At 45.5% G+C, this 25,366-nt stretch overlaps 1 protein-coding gene across 2 annotated transcripts in view; it reads left to right on the plus strand.

Annotated features, from left to right (window-relative positions):
* Xrra1 (X-ray radiation resistance associated 1) overlaps window positions 1-25,366 on the plus strand; it is a 75,521-nt gene continuing 50,155 nt past the window's right edge. The window contains exons 1-7 of one of the 2 annotated variants that reach the window (XM_042279776.2): window positions 127-327; window positions 3,244-3,311; window positions 4,590-4,650; window positions 8,850-8,947; window positions 17,300-17,475; window positions 22,003-22,074; window positions 23,107-23,179. In XM_042279776.2, coding sequence (XP_042135710.1) covers window positions 8,854-8,947; window positions 17,300-17,475; window positions 22,003-22,074; window positions 23,107-23,179 — 415 coding nt within the window. In that variant the 5' untranslated portion in view covers window positions 127-327; window positions 3,244-3,311; window positions 4,590-4,650; window positions 8,850-8,853. Of the gene's footprint in view, window positions 328-3,243; window positions 3,312-4,589; window positions 4,651-8,849; window positions 8,948-17,299; window positions 17,476-22,002; window positions 22,075-23,106; window positions 23,180-25,366 lie in introns of both variants that reach the window. The other variant, XM_006982155.4, reaches the window with a different exon arrangement.

The following is a 25,366-nucleotide window of genomic DNA, read 5'->3' on the forward strand; positions in this document are numbered from 1 at the left end:
CTACGACTTGTCCAAAGCCGATTGGCTAAAGCTGACCACGTGATGCGCCGCGCAGAGCCCATCGGGATCCGTAGTTCGGGGTGCTGACGAGGGCTGAAAGTGGCCGCGGGGCTTGCCGGGACTTGTAATTGGAATCTGAGGTCGCCGGTTGCCGCCTACGTTGCTAGCCTTAGCGTCGCGGTTACTAAGGAGTGGGTGGGGAAGACTGTGGCAAGCGCCACCGTGGAGCGACTCCGAGATTCCCGTGAGGCTCGCAGGCGTGCATCCCGCCTGACGGGGACATCGCCTCCGCGGACCGTACGGAGGCGGAAACGACGCCGGAGGCAGGTGTGGCTGGAAACTTAGTCGGCTTGAGTTAAGAGTCTTTCCAGCCCCAGAGGTAGTCTCCTGAGAAGTGAGGAAGAGCCAGCTCTTCAACCTTTTCGATTTCTGTTGTTGGAGCATTAGTTCGAGTATTCTATCCAAAGTGACTATCATCTTAGCTGTTAGTAGTGTTTCGTGTAGAACTGTCATTTATTGAGTGCCTACTGTCTACCAGGCAGTGCCCTACATGCACTTACATCCATCCATCCTGTGTCTCAAAATAATGCTGTTTAGACAAGAAAATGAATTTACCAGAAGCCAGAGAGCATGGATCAAAACATAGTTGAAGCCAAGTTTTTAGTTTTTAGTTTTTTGGTTTTTTTTTTTTTAAATTAAAAGCATGTTTCCAGTTTGGCATTCTGATTTTACAAATACTGATTGAGAAAAAATATTGAGCACCAATAAAACTTGACAATGTACTAACTAAGGCATGTAAGGAAAATAAATCTGATTGCTACTCTAGAGGCTTAGAATTATCACATAGTAATATTACTTTATGCCATATTACATTGCATTATTTAGCTTTTATACCCATATACTTCCCATAAATATACAGATGATGGAACAAATACTAAATTCGTTAAGACATTATTTTGTTTTGTTTTTCTGAGATAGATAACCTTGCTGTAAGGTTCTGGCTGGCCTGAAACTCACTATGTAGACAAATTGGCTTCAAACTCACAGAGGCATACACTATCATGCCCAGCTTCTGAATTGCTTAGCATATAGTCAGTCCTGTTCTAGTCACTCAGAATATACCTCTGAATGAAACAGACAAAACCTGTCTTGGCAAAGCTAATGTTCATATGAAAATAGCGATCACTAAAGAATACCAGATTGGATTTCGTCTTCTGTAAAGCAGTTCCTGGCCACCGCAGTTGAATGCCTCATAACTTTTTGTCAATGCTGTTCATCCTTCTTGCGATGTCTCATTTCTCAGCACTCAGCTCTAATGTCATCCTGCTCTTCAAAACCCTCCTTGATCCCTTCCTTTTTCCTTCCTTGCAGAAAAAACACAGTACTCCTGCAGCATTTTGTTTATGCCTCTGCTTAGTCCAGGGTAACATTTATTAAGAGTCTTCCTTCTGTAGGCCACACCCTGTTTAAGATGCTGGAGATGAAGAGATTACTAGGACCTAGGTTTGCTTTTGAAGGGTTTCAGCCTCAGCCTGAGGTTGGTGTGGCAGAGAACAGTGAGAAAACCAGACCATTCTACTACAATGTAATAGAGTACCTCCATTAAGAAATAGGTCCTGCTGGACGGTGGTGGCACACACCTTTAATCCCAGCACTTGGGAGGCAGAAGCAGGTGGATCTCTGTGAGTTCAAGGCCAGCCTGGTCTACAGAGTGAGTTCCAGGAAAGGTGCCAAAGCTGCACAGAGAAACCCTGTCTCAAAAAAAAAAAAAAAGAAAAAGAAAAAAAGAAAGAAAGAAAGAAAGAAAGAAAGAAAGAAAGAAAGAAAGAAAGAAAGGAAGATGGTGGTACATGCCTTTAATTCTAGCACTCAGGAGACAGAATCAGGCAGATATCTGTGAGTTCGAGGCCAACCTGGTCTACAGAGCTAGTTCCAGGACAGCCAGAGCTACACAGAGAAACCCTCAAAAAACCAAGAAGAAAAGAAAAGAAAAATAGGCCAGAGGATTGGAGAGATGGCTCAGCAGTTAGAGCACTTGCTATTCTTGCAGAGGATTTCAGGTCAGTTCCCAGCATCTACACAAAGGCTCATAAACACCTCTAATTTCAGTTCCAGGGGACCCAGTGCCTTCTTTTGTCTTCTATGGGCATTGGGTACACATGCATACAGGTAGGCAAAACACTCAGACACATAAATTAAAAATAAATGTTAAAAAGAAATAAGGCGGGCCTAACATAGGTCAATCTGGGAATAGGGAGGTACAGGAAAGATAACTGCATGAATCAAGAAAGACAGACATGTGATAGGCCCAAGGGATGGAGGAAGCAAACGTATGAGAATGAGGAACATCAGTGCCTTTGTGGGGCGTGGGAGTGATGCAGGCACACAGGAATAGGAAAGAGACACACCAACAAAAGATGCGTGCTTGTTGGAGCTGGGAGGTCCTAAAGTCAGCTTGGCATTGGCTTTCAAGTTTGAGAGAGGGTTCAGAGGTAGCTGAAGTTTCCCCTCAAGTCTGGACCTTGGTCTTTCATTTTTCTACCATAAAGATAAGTTCATGCTTCTAATAGGGTTACATTCTAGAAAACATAACCAAGGAGCTATGTTACTTCTTGTCCCTTTAGTTGTAAATCAATACCTTCTCACCTATTATTCCTCATGCTGAATTGGAATTTCTATAATCATTTATGTCCTGTCTAATATTTGAGTTTGACTTATTCTTTGTGTTAAATGCATGGCATTTGTTTTTCCCAGACTGGGTCTTATCTTTCAACTTGGTCTTTGCTATTTTCGTTCTGCCGAAATGTATTTCATTTAAATGATCTTACAAATGGTCCCTTCCTTTCCCATCTATGCTTTTTGTAGCCTGCTTAAACAACCTGACTGCGTTCTAGTGGTAAATAATGTGGCTCTTAAAATCCTATGTCCATGTCTTTGTTTCTGTGACTTTTGTGTGTGTACATGTGTGATACTCAGTATCAAACCCAGGGTCTTGAGCATATTAGCTACATTCCTAGCCCCTTTTATATTCTATTTCCTGGAATTTGTTTCCATCCTATTATTCCCCCCACCACACACACACACACACACACACACACACACACACACACACACACACAAACCCTTCATACAAGACACATTTGGGAGCATAAGGCTCCAAATATTCAAAATGTGGGATATAATTAATAAGGTTCAAGACTTCTTAATGACAGGCTAAGAAAATTTACACTATCTCTTTTACAGGTAAAGAAACAGGTAAAGAAACAAAAACAAAAAGGAGGCAAAGGATCATTTCCAAGGTCAAAGATCAGGTAAGTACTGTATAGACACAAACTAGGCCCTGATGTCCTAGTGAATTTCCAGATCCTTCTCTAGCAGGGGCCATCTCTAGCATTTTCCAGACATTGATTTCCTCCTTCATTCACTTGTCTAGCTGATAGATTGGTTGATCACCAGACAGGTGTCCTGAAAAACAAACCAACTGGTTTTGTACCCAGCCACCTGCCCTCCTTTAGAGAGCTCTAGCACCACGCTAGGTGTCAGGGCGTTCTCATTTGGCTCTCTACTGCTGTAATAAAACACTCACAAAAAGCAGCTTGGGGAGAATCCGTCTTGCGTCTTGCGTGTCCTGATCTGTGAGGGAAGTTTATCAGTGGGAGAAGCCAAGGCAGGAACTGAAGCAGAGACCCTGGGGGGATGCTGCTCACTAGCTTGCTTTCTTAAACAACCCAGGACTGCCTTTCCACTGCGACCTGGGCCTTCCCACACCAGTCATTAATTCACAAAACTTGCCACAGGCTTGCCCATAGGCCAGTCTGATAGTGGCATTTTTCTCAGTTGATGTTCACACTTCCTAGATGACACTAACCCCAGTTTGTATCAGTTGACAAAAACAAACAAAATGAACTAACCAGAGAATGGATGTGTGTAAATGAGGTAATCATAGGCCCTATAGCAGGGGGGATGTTGGTGAGGGGAGCAAAATAATGATTCTAGAAGTGCCACATGTCAGAGGACCACCTGAGAAAAGCCTTCAACCCTTTATAGGGAGCTCAGGAATCAGAACACACAGAGGCTTTGCATTAGACCAATGAGAGCCCAGCATTCACTTACTCATCTGCTATGTGCTAGATGCTGTGGTAGGATAAACTGATAATTACCCACATACACTGCCCCTCCCCAGCCCTGAGGGAAATTAGAGGGATCAGATTCATATACACCCTTGGGTCCCAGGAGTGCTATCGTAGCCTTCGTTTGGCTCACTCAGGTCTTTTGGGCGCTTCTTCTGTGCTGGGTCCCACGGATGGATGCCAGGCGATGACTTGGGAGTGTTTCCAGGTTGGAGGCTCATAGTCCCTTGGCCCAGCTTTGCATAGTTGGTAGTGATTTTATGAGGTCGAAAGCAGTGACACCATGAAGGAGAAATTAAGGACTGACTAAACAAACCCAGAGTCTGGCAAAAGCACACGTGTTTCCCACTAGGAGGTCCAGGGGAGGCTTCATGAGAGGGGTGGCGAGCGAGCGAAGGGTGCAGAGAGACATCCTCTCACTCCTCACTCTACCCACCGCTTCGTCTCTTTCTCACACAGTTCTCCGGGGCACAGAAGTTTTAGCTTCGTCTTCTGTGTGGGGAAACGGAGACTCCAAGAGGTAAAATGATTTTCCCACAGCCGTCCAGCTTTGTAGTAAAAACTAGACCCAAAGTTAAGCTCCTTGTTCCCAAACTGCCCCCTTCCTTCCGCCCCGCCTCTCCTGCTTGTCACTGCCCGGGAGCCTCTTCACAGCACGCCTTGGCCCAGCTCTCCTCGCTGCTCCTGCCTTTTATGTGCTCTTCCCACACTGTCCATGCCTCAGTCTCACAGTCTTCAGGGAAATCCCTCAGCCAGGGGGGCTCGGAGAGTCTCTCATTACCTGAAGCTGCCCCCAAAGCAGATTTTTTGGTAACTGAAGTCTGTTAACGAAAAATCTCTAGGAGTTCACAATTTAGGAACTCAGATCTTTGAGGAGGCCATTACTGAATTTTAACGGCTGAGATCGACCAGGTAGACAGGGTAAAAATGGGTATTTTATGCTGAAGCCACACTAAGCACAAAGCTGGAAACAGTGGTTGCAGTATAGCCGTGTAAGGCTGAATGCCCAGGACTGGCTAGCCTGGAAACATCTGGGCACAGATGCCAAGGACCTTGGAGAGCAGGCCCAGGGCCCTTGGGCTCAGGGCAGAACACCTGCCCAGTGTGTGTGAGGCTCTGGATTCCAGCACAGCACAGCAAAAACAACATGCAGCTGAACAAACAGAAACGATTAGTGCCCATGGCGTTCTCAGGGGTCCAGTCAGAAGAGCGTGGGTGGCGGCAGTCTAGGTACGATGAGAAGCTGAACGAAAGCCATGGTGAAGAGTAGGCTGTAGAACAGTGTGAGCTGGAATTCTGCTACAGTAACCAATAGAAGTAGAGGACAAGAAGCAAGGCCCTGGGGCCAGGACAGGGGCCAGGCTGCAGTGAAGTCCCCAGTACATTTCCAGGCAGCAGCAAATGTTTGTGGTTGAATTGGCAAAGCTAAGTAATAGTTGTTTTCTGGTTTGTTTTGTTTTTGAATAGGATTTCTTACTTTATTCCTGTGAAAGCCAAAGAATTTTCATCACAGAAAACCAACAGTAGCCTCGGAGTTGACTATCTTCCCAGATGTGTTTGGTTTGGCCTGCACATTTTTTCAAAATGACAGATGAGTTGCTCCTGCTTAAATAACTAGATTTCATACAAAAAGCAGCAGATCTCGCTTGAAAAAAAAAAAAGGGAAGATCTGGTAACTGCCTGAGATTTCTGCTTGGCAGCGATTGGGGAGGGCTGAGTAGGAGCTGCTCCTGCAGGCACACGTCAGCTCACATACACATCCTCCCCTTCCCTACTGTCTCTCTGGCATCCAGCTTCTTTCACCCGCTTCACCCCCACAGCCTCCCAGCTCCTGTAAAGACGCAGATTTGCAATGCTTGGCCACTTATGTAGGTTTATGCAAGGTTTGACATCAGATTCTGACAAAGACTTAAACATATAGATGATAAATGTGTGCGTGTGCGTGTGCGTGTGCGTGTGCGTGTGCGTGTGCGTGTGCGTGTGCGTGTGCGTGTGCGTGTGCGTGTGTGTGTGTGTGTGTGTGTGTGTGCTGCTAAGGATGGAGCTCAAGTTCTTGCACATGCTGGAAAGCCAGCTCATCTTCATCTTTCCTGAACTCTGCAAGCTCTTTAACTTCCTGTTTCCTGAGTAACAGGTGATAAATTTAACTGTAATTAGGGGTAGTTCCTCTTTCAAAGAATTATTCTGAAGACAGCCACAATTTGACTTTAACAAAAAAACCAAGTCAGACTCTGGAGGCAGAGTCTCAACTTCCCAACTTCTGTTTGTATACATGCTTGTACATACGTTTCTGTCTGTATACGTTCATGCACATACATGTACAGCCGACAGGAAGTGAAAGATCATTTCCTTTGTGTTCTTTTTGTTCCTTAGGTGGTAGAGAGATGGGCCAGTCAGAGTATGTGAACTGTCTTCCCTGTCACAGCTGGGATCCCCGAAGGAGCCTTCCTTCCCTGTCTCTTCCTCCCCTCAGTGGAGGAACCCCTCCCCTGGGCTGGGCACCCCCTCCCTCCTGACCGCTCCCAGAGAGGGTAAGGCCACCCTTCTCTCTCATCATTCCCTCCTCCTCGAACCTGCTCCTTCCTCTCGGTGATAATGTAGCTGAGTCTTTCTCATCCCGTTAGCCATGGTCATCATAGAACATGACCACTGTGTGCCAGCCAGGTGCTGGTTCATCCTGTTAGCCATGGTCATCATAGAACATGACCACTGTGTGCCAGCCAGGTGCTGGTTCATCCTGTTAGCCATGGTCATCATAGAACATGACCACTGTGTGCCAGCCAGGTGCTGGTTCCACTCCTAAGCCCATCCGCAAGCATTTTCTCATTTGATCATTAAAACAGTTCCATAGAAGAGGTCCACTCACTGTCTACATTTCACAGAGGGAGAAACTGAGGCAGTGTGGTGAAATGTTAAGTAACTTAAGTAAAGTGTCCAAAGCATTCTCACTAGCATTTGAACCATCCAGAGTCCATGCTTTGTAGTGACTGCCCTCCAAGGCTGGGACTAGAGCAAACGCCTTGCCTTTGTCCACTGTGTGAGCCAGAGAGTACGTCCCTTGACGGTCCCCACACCCCACACCCCCAAGTCCCCGACCTGTTGTCTGCTTCCTCTAGACCATGCTACTGCTTGCCTGGCTCCTCCCTTTCACAGCCGAGGTCTTTGGAAAGCTTGCTTGTGCTCACGCTTTGCACTTGTGCTCACCCTTTGCACTTGTGCTCACCCTTTGCACTTGTGCTCACGCTTTGCACTTGTGCTCACGCTTTGCACTTGTGCTCACCCTTTGCACTTGTGCTCACCCTTTGCACTTGTGCTCACCCTTTGCACTTGTGCTCACCCTTTGCACTTGTGCTCACGCTTTGCACTTGTGCTCACCCTTTGCACTTGTGCTCACGCTTTGCACTTGTGCTCACCCTTTGCACTTGTGCTCACCCTTTGCACTTGTGCTCACCCTTTGCACTTGTGCTCACGCTTTGCACTTGTGCTCACGCTTTGCACTTGTGCTCACCCTTTGCACTTGTGCTCACCCTTTGCACTGCCTCCCTTTCTCCACTCCTTCAGTATTTAGTTCTGCCCTTCCCTGGATGCTGACTGTCAGCTCCTCAAGGTCTGTCTTAGGTGGTACCCTTACCTGATTTCTCGGCTCCTCCTCTCCGATGCTTTCCTAAGCTTTGGGGTCCCTTGGTTTATCTGACAGCTCCCTGGGCATCCTCCACCTTCCTGTTCACCTCTCTACAGCTGGTTTCTGGTCTTGTTTCTGCTTTGGGTTTTTGTGTTGTGCCTTCCTCCTTTTGCTCCCCGCTCCTTCCTTTGAGCTTTGCCCTTGTCTGGTTCCTCTGTGTCACATGGGCCCTCATAGCTCGCACTAGTTTGGTACAGTACTCCCTACAGCAGTCCCCATGGCCAGTCCCATCCCCTAGAACTGTTTTGTCAGACCTCCCTTTCTCAAGCACAGCTCCGGTCATGGCTGTGTACAGCTCAGCTCTTGACTTTGTCTCCTAGTCACTGACTGACTAGCAGAAAGTATGAAACACAGAGTGAAACCACAGCCTCCCTACCCTCATAGCAAACACCCTTCAGAAGCAGGCACTGTCTTCCTGTCGAACCTTACTGTGGGAGTCTCAAATGCACAGCCTGCCCCGTCCTGGGTCTGACCATTTCTTCCCGTGTACCATGATACCCTCAGTCCTGTGGCTCTTTGTGTTTGGACTGTTTATTCTCCTCTCCATCAGTAAACTCACTTTACCCCTCAAACCAGATTTATCCAGTCCAAACTTGGTTTGCTCATCACTTCTCCTAAAATGTGAGCCCCCTTTCTCTGAACGCTGTTAAAACAAACAGCCCTTCTCATTCCATCCCCTCATCCCTCTGTTAAGGTAGGAACATTGCCCCCACAGGGGGACCCTGGAATTCAGAGGAGTAGAGGAGTATGCTTAGTCACACAGCAAGGAAAGACAGAGCGGGGCTGCTTCACACCAGGGCTGTGTGAGCCTAAGCTGGTATTCTGCGGAGTTAGGACTGGTTTGAACTGGAAACCAGGTCCTGCCCCCTGCTCTCTTCACAGCATCCCCATTGCTGAAGCAGAGCCCCTTGGTCCTCAGAGGTAGGGTGGACAGGACACAGTGGTCTAAGATCAGGTGGGCTCAGGAACGGCACTGGGGAGGGCTGCCCTGTGCCTCTTCACCCTCCTGACGTCCCACTGTCCTTGCTGTCTCTCAGGGAGATGATGTCTTCAGGAATGTACAAAATGGACAATGGCAAGCCTTGCCTCAACAACTGCTTTCCAGCCAAAAGTCTCCTTCGGATGCCGGAAGAAGGTGAGAGGAGTCTCAGATCGCTGCCTTTTCTCCATACCCAGCTCCTTCCTGCTTTGCACAGTTTTCCTTATTTTCTCCTGTGTCACTCAGTCCTGTCCCTCTCATCCCTCTTTTTGAAGCAGCCCCATTGGGCCTTCTGCAGTGCGCTTTTAACCACGGTGCCTTGTTACTCGAACTCTAAAAAACTCGGAGCCAGATATTGAGGTAAATGCTGACAGATCAGAGAGACAAAGGAACAAGCCACTGACGTGTCTTACCTCTAGGACTCCTCAGCCTGCAAAGGCCTCAGTTCCTGTCTCCTCACACCTTACACACCTTTCTCCACCCAGCCATCACTCCCTTCCTAGTGCTGGGATTAATGGGGTGTGTGCTTCCCAAATACTGGGATTAAAGGTGTGAGATCTCAAGTGCTGGGATTAAAGGCGTGTGACTCCCAAGTGCTGGGATTCAAGGTGTGTGCCACCACTGCCTGGCTCTGTTTCTCTCCCAGACCAAGTCAATCTCATGTAGTCCAGGGTGGCTTTAAACTCACAGAGATCCAGACGGACCTCTGCCTCCCCCAAGTGCTAGGATTCAAGGTGTGTGCCTCCACTGGCCGGCCTCTGTGTTTAATTTAGTGGCTTGTTCTGTTCTCTGATCTTGAGGCAGATTTTATTAGGGTACCCAGGATGTCACCACAGTGCCTTCTGTTCAGTAGCCTCTCATTGCTGACACCTTTAGAGGCACATGGCACGCACGGTCTAACCTATGCTTAGTCTCTGCCACAGCCCCTTTCCTTTACTCATGCTCCTTTCTTTTCAGGGTGCTCTTTTCACAAAGCCTTTTCATCTGTCTCTAGCATTCCGGCCTCCATTCCAGCTCGCCAGGGTCTTCAAATCCAGGAAGCCCTGCTCTCCTCCCACATTTTTCAGCAAACCACCTTATGACCCAGAGTCTGTTATGCATCTTTCTTCCCGCTTCTCTGATTAGATGGGGAACCATTCTCTGTTCAGCTCCCAAATGAAAGCACCAAGACTTCTCCAGTAGTTTTTCAAATATCGATCTAGTTAAAAACTCCTCGGGAGCAGGGACTTCTAGACTGAGCACAGCTTCTAAATGGAACACTGTCTAGAAATCAGGAAGGCCTGCTGCTTTGGATGGGTAGGTCAAGAGAGAAGTACACCTTCTTTAATCCCTGGGTTTGTGACGTGGTGCCCACTCTGAGTATGTAATGTAAACCATATGTGTGTATGTGTGTATGCATACAGATAGACATGTATATACTGTATTGTCTCATGAATAAAGACCTGATAAGGTTTAACTTATAAATTATAAATAGTATGAGATTAACATACACAGTTAAAACTGTTCTAGTTATCTAAAAGTAAATAGAATAATTATATCAGTATGCTGCAATGAATAAGTTATTTAAAATTATTCTTTATTTCTGGAATTTTCCACTTAATATTTTTAGGCCATAGTTTGAGTACCAGCAACTAGAAATATGCCCCCATGCACACACACACACACACACACACACACACACACACACACACACACACACTCTTGAATAAAGGGGATCATAGAATACATAGGATTGGCTCTTCTCTGGTCTGTTCTTTAGTTTTTTGAGGGACATAGTAACTAGGGATAGATCACAGGGCCTTACACATGCCAGACCAGGGCTTTGCCACAAAGCTACATCCCAACCCTGTGCTCCCTGCTTCTCCAGGGTGATTTCATTTTTTACCTAAGCATCATTCCTGGCCACCTACTTATTTAAATCCTCTAAACCAGTGGTTCTCAACCTTCCTAATGCTGTGACCCTTTAATACAGTTCCCCATGTCATGGTGACCCCCCAACCATAAAATTATTTTCATTACTATAATTTTGCTGCTGTTAAGAATCATAATATAAATATCTGATATGCAAGTTATCTGATATGTGACCCCTGTGAAAAGGTCATTTGACCCCCAAAGGGGTTGTGACCCACAGATTAAGAAGCACTACTCTACGGCACCTACCAATATGGATTTATGATTTCTCTCACTCACTCAATCTCTCCTCCCCAACCCTGTCTCTTCTTTCACACACACACACACACACACACACACACACACACGGAGAGACAGAGGATGGAGGAAAGTGGAATATATCTGCATGTGTTGGTATACATATTCACTGAGAGCAAAGAGGTGTCTGTCAATAGTGAAAAGAATATACTTGTTGCCTGGATCTTGGTTTCTAAATACCATTATCCAATGAGAGGAGTAAGACCTCTCCCAAAAATAGATGTTCACAGGTCTGAGGCAAGGAAAAAAGAATTCAGATTAGACTTGAACATCTTGTGGTACCAGAAAGCCAAGAAGTGCTTAGAAAAACATTGAGGGCAGGTTGAAAGGACACAGCAGCCAGATGACAGAGCCAAATCTGGGACAGCCTAAACAGGGAAATAAATAATGATAGGATTGGGTTGTAAACCATGCAATAAATATTCATGAGCCCATAATGATATAAATAAACATTTAAGTCAATAAATTAGTGGGAGAGAAGAAACAGCTTTTCCTTGTGGTAAAAATCTCATTAATGAATACAGAAGACATGAGGGATATATAAAATCACTAATCAAATATCACAGTAATATTTTTTGCAGGTAAAACCCACTTATAGATAATATTTCAGTCAGGATTCTTTAAAGAAGTAAGTCTAGTAGAAGATAAGTAAATGGATGAATAGATGGATAAATAGATTGATTGATAGATGATAGGTAGGTAGGTAGAAAGATGACAGATAGATAGATAGATAGATAGATAGATAGATAGATAGATAGATAGATAGATAGATAGAGCAGGTGGGTAGATAGAATAGGAATTGTCTTATGTGACTTCAGAGGCTGAGATAACCCTTGAGGAAGTGCCTATTTTGAAGTAGGTTTTTTGTTTGTTTTGTTTTTTTTCCTGATGGTGAGTATGAAGCTCAGTGCTTTGCACAAGTTGCCAAGTGTAACTGAAGTTGTTCTGTGTCCCACCCAGTCCGCAGCTGCTCAGACCCAAGTAAACACATAGAGACTTATATTAATTATAACTACATGGCCATGGCTCAAGCCTTTTGGTAGCTAGCTTTTATATCTTAAATTAACCCATTTGTATTAGTCAATGTTTTGCCACGTGTTCTGTGGCTTACCGGTCTGCTGGCATGTTGCTCCTTGGGTAGCAGGCTGGCATCTGCTGACTCAGCCTTCCTCTTTCCAGAATTCTCCTCTCTGCTTATCCTGCCTATACTTCCTGCCTGGCTATTGGCCAATCAGCATTTTATTTATGAACCAAATCAGAGTGACACACATTCACAGCATACAGAAAGACATCCACAGCAGGCAAGTGTTCTGCCACTGCTGTGGGATGGTCTGTATGTCAAATCTGTTGCTCTGATTGGTCAATAAATAAAACACTGATTGGCCAGTGGCCAGGCAGGAAGTAGGTGGGACAAGGAGAGAGGAGAATTCTGGGAAGCAGAAGGCTGAGGCAGAGCCACTGCCAGCCACCGCCATGACCAGCAGTATGTGAAGACGCCGGTAAGCCACCAGCCACGTGGCAAGGTATAGATTTATGGAAATGGATTAATTTAAGATATAAGTACAGTTAGCAAAGGCTGCCATGGCCATACAGTTTGTAAGCAATATAAGTCTCTGTGTTTACTTGGTTGGGTCTGAGCAGCTGTGGGACTGGCGGGTGACTGCGATTTGTCCTGACTGTGGGCAAGGCAGGAAAACTCTAGCTACATGCCACTGAGCTATATCCCAGCCCATTGTCTTTTTTTTTTTTCTTTTCTTTTTTTTTTGGAAACAGAGTCTCTTGAGGTAGCCCTGGCTGTCCTGGAACTCACTATGTAGACAGGTTGGTCTTGAATTCACAGAGATCTACCTGCCTCTGCCTTGAAATGCTGGGATTAAAGGCATGCACCACAATGCCTTGAAATCCACCCCACTCCCATTCCCCACCCCCCACTCCCCCACCCCGCCGCCCCTGGCCATATTGCAGTCTTGAAGCAGGCCTTCTTTTTCTTCTAAAAAGTCTGTTTTTGCTTCTTAAGTTTTTCAGCTAACAAAGTGAGGTAGTGCGACTAACATCACCTCATCCTAGATACTAATTAAAACTACAAAGTACTATCACAGCAATTGCATATTATAATCCAGTAAAGCTGACATACAGCAATTTGGGATGCTAAAAAAAAAATGGGTAAAAGTATGAGAAACAAGACATTTGAACAACCTTCTAGGTATAGTTATTAATAACCAAGGTAAAAATAGGAACTCCTCAGTAGTGAAATCAAGCAGACCCAACTTTGAATGAGTGATCAAAATTAGCACTGTAGGGCTGGGGAGGTGGCTCAGCGAGAAAACTTACAGCAATAATGAGGACCCATCCCCAGCATCCATGTAAAAACTGGGTGGTGTGGCCATATATGCCTGTCACCCCAGAACTGGGGGTGAAGACAAGAAGATTGCTGGGGTTTGCTGGCCAACATAGCTAAAATGTTGAGCTTCCAATTCAACAAGACACTCTGCTTCAAGGGAACAAGATAGAGAGTGACAGAGACACCTCACGTTTCTCTGGCTTCTACGTGCACAGCTGCACACATGCACTCATGGATCGTGCATGTGTATCCATACACACATCAAATAGACATTGTAGTGTCAATGTGTTGCATCATAGTACACTCCTAAAACCCCAGCACGCAGGAGGTTGGGGCAGGAGGATTGTGAGTTTGAAGGCAGCCTGGGCTGCATAGTAAGACCCTGTCCCCCAAACAAGTTACCGCCACTAGGAATAAAGCATAATGATTTCACGGGTTCCCTGAAATGATACACGAAGAAAGGCACAGCTTGCTTTCGTGGTAGCTCGCCAAGTTCAAAGCCTCAGTCTGAACATGGGACAGCATCAGAAAAGTTCACACTGGGGGATATTTTATTTTAAATTCTTTAATATTTCACTGACAAAAACCCTTCACAATGTCAAGTCTGCAGAAGGAAAGAGAAGAGTGGAGAACCATCTCACCAGTTGGAGCAGACTAAGGAGCCATGCCAGCTGAATGTGATGTGAGATCCTGGCCTGGATCCTGGGACTCGAGGAGGGCATTAGTCAGAAAACTGGCAACCTTCAAATAAGGGCTAACATTAGTAGCTGATGTTGCATCAATGCTAATTGCCTGGGTTCAGTAATTGTGTGGCTGTTATGTAAGATGAGAACAGAACATTAGCGATGCTGGGTAAAGGCTGTGTGGCAATTTATACCATTTTTGCAACTCTTCTGGAAGTCTAAAATTATCTCAAAATGAAAAGTTATAAAGAAAAACAAAGCAAAAAGTACTCCCTTGATCTCCCTCTTGCTGCTAAAAGCCTAAACCATTACCAGGCTCCATCTAGTTTCAGCACTATTATGGTCTGCCTCTCCTGATCCCTCCAGCCTCATCTCACATTGATCTCCTGGCATATCTAGGCCTTTCCTCTTGGCCACTTGGAGTTTTCACACCAACTCAGACTGCTATCTCCAGGAGTCAGGGATATGAAGAGGGAGTCAAGGAGCACTAAAGTCTATGACCTAGATGGGGCTGCCTGTGGTGGTGGGGTACCAAACTGCCTGACCCATGGCATGAGTGGGAAATTGTATTTGGACTTTTTTTGTACCACCTAGCCAACTCCCAAATAACCACACAGAGACTTATTAATTATGAAAGCTTGGCTGATAATGCCATATCATGTAGGTCTTTGAAGTGTTTGAAGATTACCTACCTTTCTAAAATACATCTCTGTATGATCTTGAAAAACATAGCTAACATGACTATAAGTTTGATAGTTATAGATGACTACTAACCTGTACTTATTATCCTAAATAGTTTTCAAAGACTAAAAGTGTACATAACCCTTTTAAATGAGCTGTATAGATACAATACCTTAAACAAGAATAGAAACACATATAATATAACAAGAATAACTTTAAATTTGTATCAATAAACAAAAATCCATACCAATGTAAAATATTTGAGACTAGTGGTTGCTCAAAAGTAGACTCAATAATACACCCTTTTATCTCATCATTTTTATACTATATTCCTCCCTTTTTCTCTTCCAAAACAGATCCTTGAATCTAATCTTCTTTATTTAGCTTTTTCTCTGACCATGACAATAACAATTTGTAACCACCCCTCCCTAAATGATGACAAATATCTGTAACCCATTGAATGACCACAAGCCATTCACCCCACCTCTTGGGAATGTTCTCTAGACTGCTTTCTGTTGTTTGAGGGTGCTGGCATCTTTAGGAGACCCTGTGAAAATTGGGATAATGGTTAAGTTCTGGGAGAGTTAGCTGTATTATTTGTTGTCCAGTCTCTGTGCAATGGTAAAATGTAGGCCTTATCTGAAGTCTTGGCTGGATAGTCTCTGAGGCTGGACCATCTCAGGCAGCAGCCTTGAAGCTGTTCTGGATGCAGAACTCTGAGGAAACTGCAACAGAGGCATTCTGAGAGGCTGGATCACCTGAGCTACCCATTTTCATTGGTGTTTAGTCCCCTTGCTCTGAAAATACATAAACTTTCTAAGGTAACATACATATCTGCATTAACACAGCTATAGACTGTGCACTGTACACAAGCCAGCCAAAGATGATTGTTTGTTTTATGTTTGAGCAGGTAAAATATATGTCACCTGCATTGTAGTTTTTTTTTTTTTTAGGTTTATTTATTTATGTCTGTAGTCAGGATTTTCAGGGAATCTTCCCTGGTCAAATCTGATCTCTATCAACCATGAATGAATCCACAGCCTTTTGTTTTCTGTGGAGACAAAAGCATAACCTCTTCTCCAAAGTAATACAATTTTTAAGTTCCATTTTAAAATTAAGACATTTTTAAAGTTTTTAGGCTAGTTTATTTCAGTAGTCCCTTTCATAATCTCATGTCTTACCAGCAATCAGAACATTCAAAGAGAACACAATAACATAAAGGATCCCATACTCCCTGTGTATTTCCCATCTCTACATGATATATATATATATATATATATATATATATATATATATATATGTATAACTTTACTCTTTTTTAAAAATGGCTTTTTGAGACAGGGTTTCTCTGTCCTGGAGCTAGTTCTGTAGACCAGGCTGGCCTTGAACTCACAGAGATCTGCCTGCCTCTGCTTTCTGAGTTCTGGGATTAAAGGTGTGCACCACCACCACCCAGACTTTACTCTTTCTTTAAAGACTTTACTCTATTATTTTAAACTAGTATTTTATTTAATTTTTTATGACTGTCTATACCCATTTTCTTTTTTTTTTCCTTAAGCCTACACACATTGTTAAACACACTGTAATCTGTTTAGAGATTTTTTTCCTGCCTAAACCTGCTTTTTTTGTATATCTGTATTCTTTTCTGTCTGCATAAGCAAAATCTTAAACTTCCAAGCAGCTTAGCTCATGGAGCGCTGGTAGCTAGTTCCACACACCCCCATCCTTAGTTCCCTGAGAGCTTAGCCTCACAGTGGAGGTACGGGAGGGAGCCATGTTTACCACCCCAGCTCTGGAAAGTTTCTGGGTCCATGCTGCTGTAGGTGTTTCTACCTAGTCTCATGCCACCAAGAGCACCACCCTCTGCTCATGAACCCCATTCAAGTGCTCAGTAGCAGGGCCTCTTAAAAGAGCTGTATGCTGCTAGCACTGAGCCTACCCAAGAAGCAGCAGCATTTGACTCCATGTTCCAAACTTTTTTTTAAAAAAAAAAAAAAAAAAAAAAAAGCTTCCTTAGGTCTCATGTAGAAATATGTGCCCAGATATTGGGTGACATTTGTAACTGGACATGTTTTGTCCCCCCACTAGCCAGCTCCCAAATAACCACATGGAGACTTCTTATTGATTATGAAAGCTTGGCTGATAGCTTAGGCTTGTTTCTAACTAGCTCTTGTTTTTTCTTGGTTTTTCGAGACAGGGTTTCTCTGTGTAGTTTTGGTGCCTGTCCTGGATCTCGTTCACAGAGATCCACCTGACTTGGCCTCACGAGTGCTAGGATTAAAGGCGTGCACCACCACCACCACCCCATGCCAAGTTTGTCTCTTAATCGAGCAATAGACGTAGGAGGCACTCATTTGGAGAAAAGGGAGGACTTGGGCAGCCATCGCATCCTTTCCACTATAAACATTTTCTATCTGTAGCATATCCCTCACTGAGCTTAGCGGCTGCTTAAATGAGACTTGTACACAGATACCCTCCAGCAGCAGTGGGTACTCAGGAGCTATTGGGGTTTTAGAATTTTAGATAAATAACCGTATTCACACCCTCGACTTTGGAGGAGTTTGGCCCTTCTCACTGTTCCAATCTTCCCCACAGGCCGGGGACACTGGTTAGTGGCTCGGAAAGGTAGCATGAAGAAAGGTGTGGCTAAGGCATCCACTGAAGGCCAGGAAAACCTGAAGAAGGTTTCTTTCGAGACTGGGTTGAAGAAAGCATCTCGGCGGGAGAGCCAGGCAGACGTTATTGGACACGTCTTGGACCGGGCTTTTCTGGTGAGAGTAAATGCATTCCTGAGGATCTGGCAGCATTAGCTAAGGGAGAGGGAAGGAGGAATGAGGACCCCCTTCCATGCCCTTGTCTGACTGGGGACAAGGACTTGTCTTGCCCAGGTACCACTACTCCTCTCCCACTCCAAGCCTTTTGAGAGTGATGGTGGCAAATTGAGTGTGGCTGATGATGAGAGTACTCTGGAAATTTCCTTTAACCTGCGAAGCCTTTACATACACCCTGTGAGATAGGCCCAGGATTGCCATCTTAATTATATTGTTACCACTGGTAGACGGGAAAAAGAGGTCCCCCATACAGCCAATAAATGGATGACCAGGATTAGAACCCTGATCTACTGACTCCAGTACCTTTATATCATGTACAATGGCCAGATATGGTGGCACAGACCTTTCATCCTTGTACTTGGGAGGCAGAGGTAGGTGGATCTCTGTGAATCTACAGAGTGAGGGCCTGACTCCAAGAGAAAAAAGATATGAAGTGCAAAGTCTTATGTGAGCTGGAGAGGCAAGAGTGTTTCAGAAATAAAGGGGAAACGGAGGAGGAACAAGAGATTCCTGTGTGCCACGCTGTGCTCTGCTCTGGGGTGGGAGCCAGTGGGGCTGGAGGTCCTGCTCTCCCCAGCCTCGGTCCTTTGGTTTTAGCATTGTGCCTGGAAGCAGGAGGAGCCCATGGGATTGCTCCAGCCAGGCCTGAGGCAGTCTCCCTGGAGAGGGCTGGGGTGCTGGGTTGGAGACCAGCCAGGTGGTTTCACATCTGTCTATGCGATGCTTCAGTAGCTTTGCCAAGCAAGATGGATTTTGTAAATTAATATGAATGGGTAGTGTGGTTCTCACTGCTCCCTGAGAAGAACTCCAGCGGCCTCACTCGTTTCCACATTCTGCTTGTGAGTCCCCGGAGATGTGTATCAGAGGTTGCAGGGGAACGTGCTTGGCTCCACCTCCCCGCATTGAGCAGCGGGGTTGAGCAGAGCCTGTGGGCTTTGTTTGACTGTCTTGACCACTCCCCAGTGGAGTCGAGAGGAATGAACAGCAGTACTGGGGTGGGACAGACCACATCACTCCACGGTGCTCTTTTTCCTCATTCCATTACAGTTGACCCTGCACATCCAGTATTCTTTATCCACAGATTCAAACAACCACAAGTTGAAATGTTTGAAAAATAAAGCAAAAACTTTTCTCTGTACTACGCATGTGCATACTTTTATATTACCATTCCCTAAACCATATGGTCAAACAACTATTTACATACTATTTGTACTGTATAAGGTACCATCAATAACCCAGTTATGGTTTGAAGTATATAGGAGGAGATACATAGGTTGTTAACAAATATGACACCATTTTAAATGAGGGACTTGAGGCCTGGAGAGATGGCTCAGTGGTTGAGAGCATTGGCTGCTCTTCTAGAGGACCCAGGTTCAATTCCAGCACACACATAGAAGTTTCAGACACCTATAACTCCAGCTCCAGGGGATCTGAAACCCTCTTCTTGTTTCCACAGGTATCAGGCACACAGGTGGCACACAGACATACATATAGGCAAGCATCCAGATGTAGAGAATAAAGTTAATTGTTCAGGTTCTGAGGTACTGAACGCCCGTTTCCACATCCTCGAATTTCCAGCAGTTGTGAGAGGGTGACTGTCCCCACATGTGATTGGCATGGTTTGTTACCTCTATTGCTGCTTTGGGTAGAAGGAGCAAAGAGAATGTTTCTCAGAGCAACAGGATCTCTATGCTGCCTCTCAGTTCACGGGCACCTCAGATTGTACTGCTGCACACACCCCATTCACCCCACGTCCCCGAATATGTCGTCTCTGTGTCTGCACTAACTAACCAGCCGCCAAGCTCATGACCTGGGGTTCTGCTTTACACTTGCCTCTCGCCCTGTCATACTCCCCCCTTTGCCAAGTCCTGGAGCTCCTGTTAAACATCACCAAGTCGATCTTCCTCTCATCTCTTCTGCTGTAGCTCTTAACCCAGCCACCATCATCTCTTATTGGACTAGCCACAGAACTCTCCAACTAGTGCAGACCAATTAGAATGCTTTCCTTTTGGGTCATCAAGATGGCTCAGTGAGTAAAAGCACTTGCTGAACCAAGCCTGACACCCCGAGTTCGATCCCCAGGAGGGAAGGTGCAAGGAGAGAACCAACTCCCAAAAGTTGTCCTCTGACCTTCCCATGTATGACATGGTATGTGCACACATGCACACATCCCCAGACGCTGCTGCTAATAATCAAATGATATAAATCAAATGCTTTTGTTTCACACAGAAGCCTGAGGCATTGCTTGGGATCCATTACGTCATGGGTATGTAACATCTCCTGTAGCTAGAGTTTTCCTGCCTTGCCCACAGTCAGGACAAATCTCTCTCACCCGCCAGTCCCACAGCCGCTCAGACCCAACCAAGTAAACACAGAGACTTATATTGCTTACAAACTGTATGGCCGTGGCAGGCTTCTTGTTAACTGTTCTTATATCTTTTTTTTTTTTTTTTTTTTTTTTTTTTTTTGGTTTTTCGAGGCAGGGTTTCTCTGTGTAGCTTTGTGCCTTTCCTGGAACTCACTTGGTAGCCCAGGCTGGCCTCGAACTCACAGAGATCCGCCTGCCTCTGCCTCCCGAGTGCTGGGATTAAAGGCGTGCGCCACCACCGCCCGGCCTGTTCTTATATCTTAAAGTAACGCATTTCTACAAATCTATACCTTGCCACGTGGCTCGTGGCTTACCAGCATCTTCACATGCTGCTTGTCCTGGCAGTGGCTGGCAGCGTCTCCTTCTGCCTTCCTGTTCTTTTATTTCTCCTCTGTTAGTCCCGCCTATACTTCCTGCCTAGCCACGACCAATCAGGTTTTATTTATTGACCAATCAGAGCAACTTGACATACAGACCATCCCCCAGTACAGCCAAGTGCAGACCATCTCAGACACCTGCACTCAGGCCCATGGTCCTAATCATCCTCTATGCAAACCTGCTGGGTAATGCCACAAGGAACCCAAGAAGGGCTCCCACAGGACATACATTAACATCCCACAGCAATCTCCCAAGGCTCCGTGTCCTTCCATCTTTCTGCTCTGTCATCCTCAGCATGCTGACTTGTCCTCCTGGCCTGACTCCCTTTATTATTCCCAAATGGCTGCAGCAGTTCTGATCTCACACACACACACACACACACACACACACACACACACACACACACACACACACAGGACAATACCCAGAGGCAGAGAAGGGGTTGCCACTGTACCATGCCTGCCTTTAGAAGAAAGGACATCCCTAAACCGTCACCCACTCCTGCTCTCAGCAGCCAACATCTTATTGGCATGACCTACATATCCAGTTACTGGTTGGTGGAATGAGACCTTGACGTTTGGCTGGGACAGGTTAAGGCTTGTTCTTGGGGCTGGAGCTTGGAACATGTCCACTTTAAGGGAGGAAAATGACCTTAGTGTTCTTTAACAGGGAAGATGTAGACAAATGTTTATTGGGAGGGTCATTAACAACTTCTGGCACATTGGTCTCTTCTGTCTTTTTATCCTTTCTAAGGAGGTCAGACATACTGCTTTTTAAGAAACCGCTGTCAGCCATTACTAATCCACACTCTTGTTCAGAGCAATGCGGATCCGAATGGTCTCCCAACTCCCCCTCTAACCTTGTCTTGGCTACCTCTCAAAAACTCTGTGCCTTCTCCTGCCTGGGAGGCCTGCACACCCCCTACCCACGTCCTAGGATTGTCCCCTGTTCACCTCTTAGCCCTCAGCTGAAAACCGCTTCCTCAGGTCAGTGTTTCCTCTTCCTGAGACTGAGGTTGGGACCTCCCGTTTCCATACCTCATGGAATCTTGTATTTCTCCTTTAAAATAATCATTACATTTCTAAGCACTTGTCATTTGACTTCCCACTAAGTGAAGGTGTGGAAGGCATCTGCCGCTCGCCCCCTGTCTTCCCTGAGCCTGTTTAGAGCCTCTTCAGAGTAGGCACCATACGGGATGCCCATAACGGGTGGAACAAGGAGCGCCATAGCATCAGACTAGGAGATACTTTGAAGCCAATATTCAGTCCTAACTTTTTCACTGTATATAATGACATGCAGTAGGCAAAAATGTGTGGTTTAGTGAGTACAGATTTGAATCCAAATCATAGATCAATCATGTACTAGCTAGAGAGCCTCAGGCAAGGCACCTTCTGTCTCTGAGCCTCATTGAAGGGGGGAAGTAAACCCTTTAAAGTAATACTGAAAGAGAGCTAAAGCCTTCAGCACAACTAATAAGTAATAAGAAACGCTATTTACAATAGAGGGGTGCAGTTAGGATTAAACATGAGTTTGTTAATACAGTCAGTTGTGGCCCAAAGGTGGTACTCAGTTAATACTCGAATGAATGAATGAATGAATGAATGCACGTGCAAACAAATGGCAAGTTTTATGAGAGTTCCCATTGAGAAAACACTCAGCAGAAATAGCCTAACATTACATTCTGTTGGGACCTTGGGGACCAACTCTGTCCTGTGTTCCAGCTGAAGCACCACTGTGCAAGAAAGCCATCAGACCTTTGCACTATCAATGTGAGCGGCATGAAATTCTCCAAGGTGAGGCCAACAGCGAAGATGTGACAGAGCCAGATGTGAGGGGGCTACCCGGATGCTCTGGTTTGTGTATGGCACCCCCACAGTCCCTGGACACTAGAAATCAGTTACGTAGAAAGAGAGGGGAAGCGGGCAGACAAGGGCTCGCTGGGCAGAAATAATGTTCACACCAACGCTGCTATAAATTTGGTATTTGTATGAATTAGCAAAACTCACCTTAGGAATCTGTTCTTGAGCCTGGGGCATAGAACATGGTGTGAATTGACTAGGGAATTTGAGTAGAGTGTAATTCCTTGTATGGAGTTCCCATCACAGGAGCTTACCATCTGGTAGGAGTAAAGAAACTCTTATGATGAGGAATGTACAAGAATGTATATGGCACCAGTGTTTATAATTATGGAAATTTTGAAACAGATTAAATGTGCACCCACTAGGAAAGGACAGTTTGTCATAGAGTCAAGCAAGGAATTCAAATGGATGAACTGGACCCTTGTGTATCAACACAGATTAATCTCCAAAGATTTATATATATATATATAAAATCACATGAATCTCAAAATCATACTATTGAGTAAAAAGGCATATTGTACCATAAGACTGTATGAATATAAAGTTTTAAAACATGTAAATAACCCTATGTATAGTTAATGGACATAAACATGTGTGTATGTAATATGCCTAAAAATCAAGAACGGGGATGAGGTGTGAGATTTGGGGAGGAGACATATAGAGGGCATGATGATAGAGGTCATAAGTCTTTGAAGCTGAAACAGTTCAGACTCAGATCTGTTAAAACTGGGTCATGTTTGGCTACATCTTCAAAGATCACTCACGGTGCTTTTCCATATATTTGGAGTACTTCAGGGTAGCACAAAATGAACAGAAAAGCCCTCACAGCTCTCCCCCACAGGGCTGCTCTTAAACTAAGAATATCTCTTAGTCCTTTGGGCGTTTGTCCTCTCCACAGTTGCTCTGGTGTTCCTGCAGGGCTCCTGGGCAGGGGACTAATCCTGTGTTTTCCTGGAATCCTGACAGGCAAAGGAAAAGGACTTCAGACATTTTACTTCTGTGATTTATATCAACGCCTCTGAAAACCTGCTGCCTCTAGGTGAGCTTCCTTTTCTTGGAAACTGTCCTCCTGGCCAGAATATCACTTGCAATAGGATTTGTCTGTCCGTCCACCTGTCATGGGCCTTTTGTCTCTTGGAGAGTACAGGAGAGTAAGGGCCCTGGAGAGCGCTCAGGTCTGCACTCTGGGCCTGGGCTGTCCCTGGAGCATGCGTCTCTGTGAGCTGATGCTCTTCTCCTTCAACCTTGCAGGCCAGCTTGCAGACTCCAGGGAGAGAGGCATTTAATCCTGTATGTGCTCCTGCCAGAGAGAAAGCCTCTTGGTAATTCAGCAAATCTACAGTGACCCCTGCTGGTGGCAGAATGTGTGGCCTGTAGAAAGAAGCATGCCTAATTCCTGCTCTGGACAGCTTATGCTTTGCTGGGAGAGATGGGCTCAGACTCAGACCAAAAGCAGGGTACATATAAGCAAGGGTACAGGGACGTCAGGAAACACTGTGTAAGCATACAAGGGGGACTTTAACCCAGACCAGTGAGTGAGTCAGGAAGATGTAAAAAAAAACACCTAAGCTAAGATAAATAAGCTGGGCTGGCAAGATGCCTAAGGGGGTTAAAGCACCTGCTGCCAAGGTCAGTGACCTGAATTTATTCCCTGGGACTCACGTGGTAGATGAGAACCATCTCCCGAAAAGTTGTCCTCGGACACACACACACACACACACACACACACACACACACACACACACACACACCACAGTGTAATTTTTAAAAAATTGACTCAGGAATTAGTAAAGGTGTTTTGGTTTGAGGGGCAGCTGTGTACTGCCTGGTCAGGAAGATTGCTGACAGGGGATGAATGGGGAGGCCTAAGGCTAGACACATTGGCAGGACTTTGGGATCGTGGAGTACTTAGGGAGTTGAACTTAATCCTCCAAACAGTAGAGGGACAAATCTCTCCCCCTCGAATCCCCCAAGTAAACACACAGAGGCTTATACTGGGGAAGGCTTTTAAACAGGGAAGCTCAGTGAGAAGGGGTGGATTCTGAGAGAGAAAAATGGAGGCCAGGAGATGAGAGGGATCATTTCAGTTTTCCATGGGAGAGGAGATGATGCTTGAGACAGGCAGAGTGAGGGGGATTGAGAGAGTGATTTGGGGAGAGGTGGGACTCATGAAAGGGGTGAATCAAAGGGAATACTCAGAAACAGTCCTGGAAGGGTGGGGCAATGAGAAGAGCTCGGTTTGTCTCAGTGAGTTGGATGGGAGCTGCTAAAGAGGCATCCATCCGATGAGATCCCTGCCTTAGAAGGAAGTGTGGTCTGCTGGGAGATGGCTTGGTATAAACAGGCCAAAAGGCACGTGAAAAGATGATCAGCCCCACTAATAAGGGAAACAACACCAGGATACTATTTTATGCCCGTCAGATATTGACAGGTATGAAAAAGACGGATTAAGAGCCAGCACTGGTGTGGAGGTGGGTACTCTCGGTGAAAGTAAAATATAAGAAGTCGACGTGACACCATGGAGGTAATTTGGTAGTATCTCTTAAAGTTTAAAACAGGCCTGGAGAGCTGGCCCAGCTGTTAAGAGCGTTTGCTGCTCCTGCAAAGGACCCAGGTTCAGTTCCCAGCCCCCACATGACAGCTCACAGCCACCTACTTCCAGGGAATCCAGTGCCCTCCTCCAGCCTCCACAGGCTCCTGCACACACTGGTGCACATGAAGTCACACAGGCACACATACGTACACTAAACAAACACACACATACATAAATACATCTCTTAAAAATTGAAATAGTTGCCGGGCGGTGGTGGCGCATGCCTTTAATCCCAGCACTCGGGAGGCAGAGCCAGGCGGATCGCTATGAGTTCGAGGCCAGCCTGGGCTACCAAGTGAGTTCCAGGAAAGGCACAAAGCTACACAGAGAAACCCTGTCTCAAAAAAAAAAAAATTGAAATAGTCATTGCTTTTTGTAGTTCCATTTCTAGGAATCTGTTGTACAGAGAGAGACTTACCCGAGGAAATTCCCTCTGGACAGTCTCTCATTAGGCCTTACTGAACATTCTGACTCACAAGCCTTCCATAGGCCACACGGTACACCAGGGCCACTTAGAAGGTTCTAAGTGATTCTATACTACATGTCAGTTGCACAGCTTCGGAAGTTCTTCAGTGGAGTCCCCATGGCTGGCCGTCTACAGGGCTGCCCACTAGCCAAGTATCACCCCAGGTG

This window comes from Peromyscus maniculatus, chromosome 1 (genome assembly GCF_049852395.1).
Source record: "Peromyscus maniculatus bairdii isolate BWxNUB_F1_BW_parent chromosome 1, HU_Pman_BW_mat_3.1, whole genome shotgun sequence".
Lineage (NCBI taxonomy): Eukaryota > Metazoa > Chordata > Mammalia > Rodentia > Cricetidae > Peromyscus > Peromyscus maniculatus.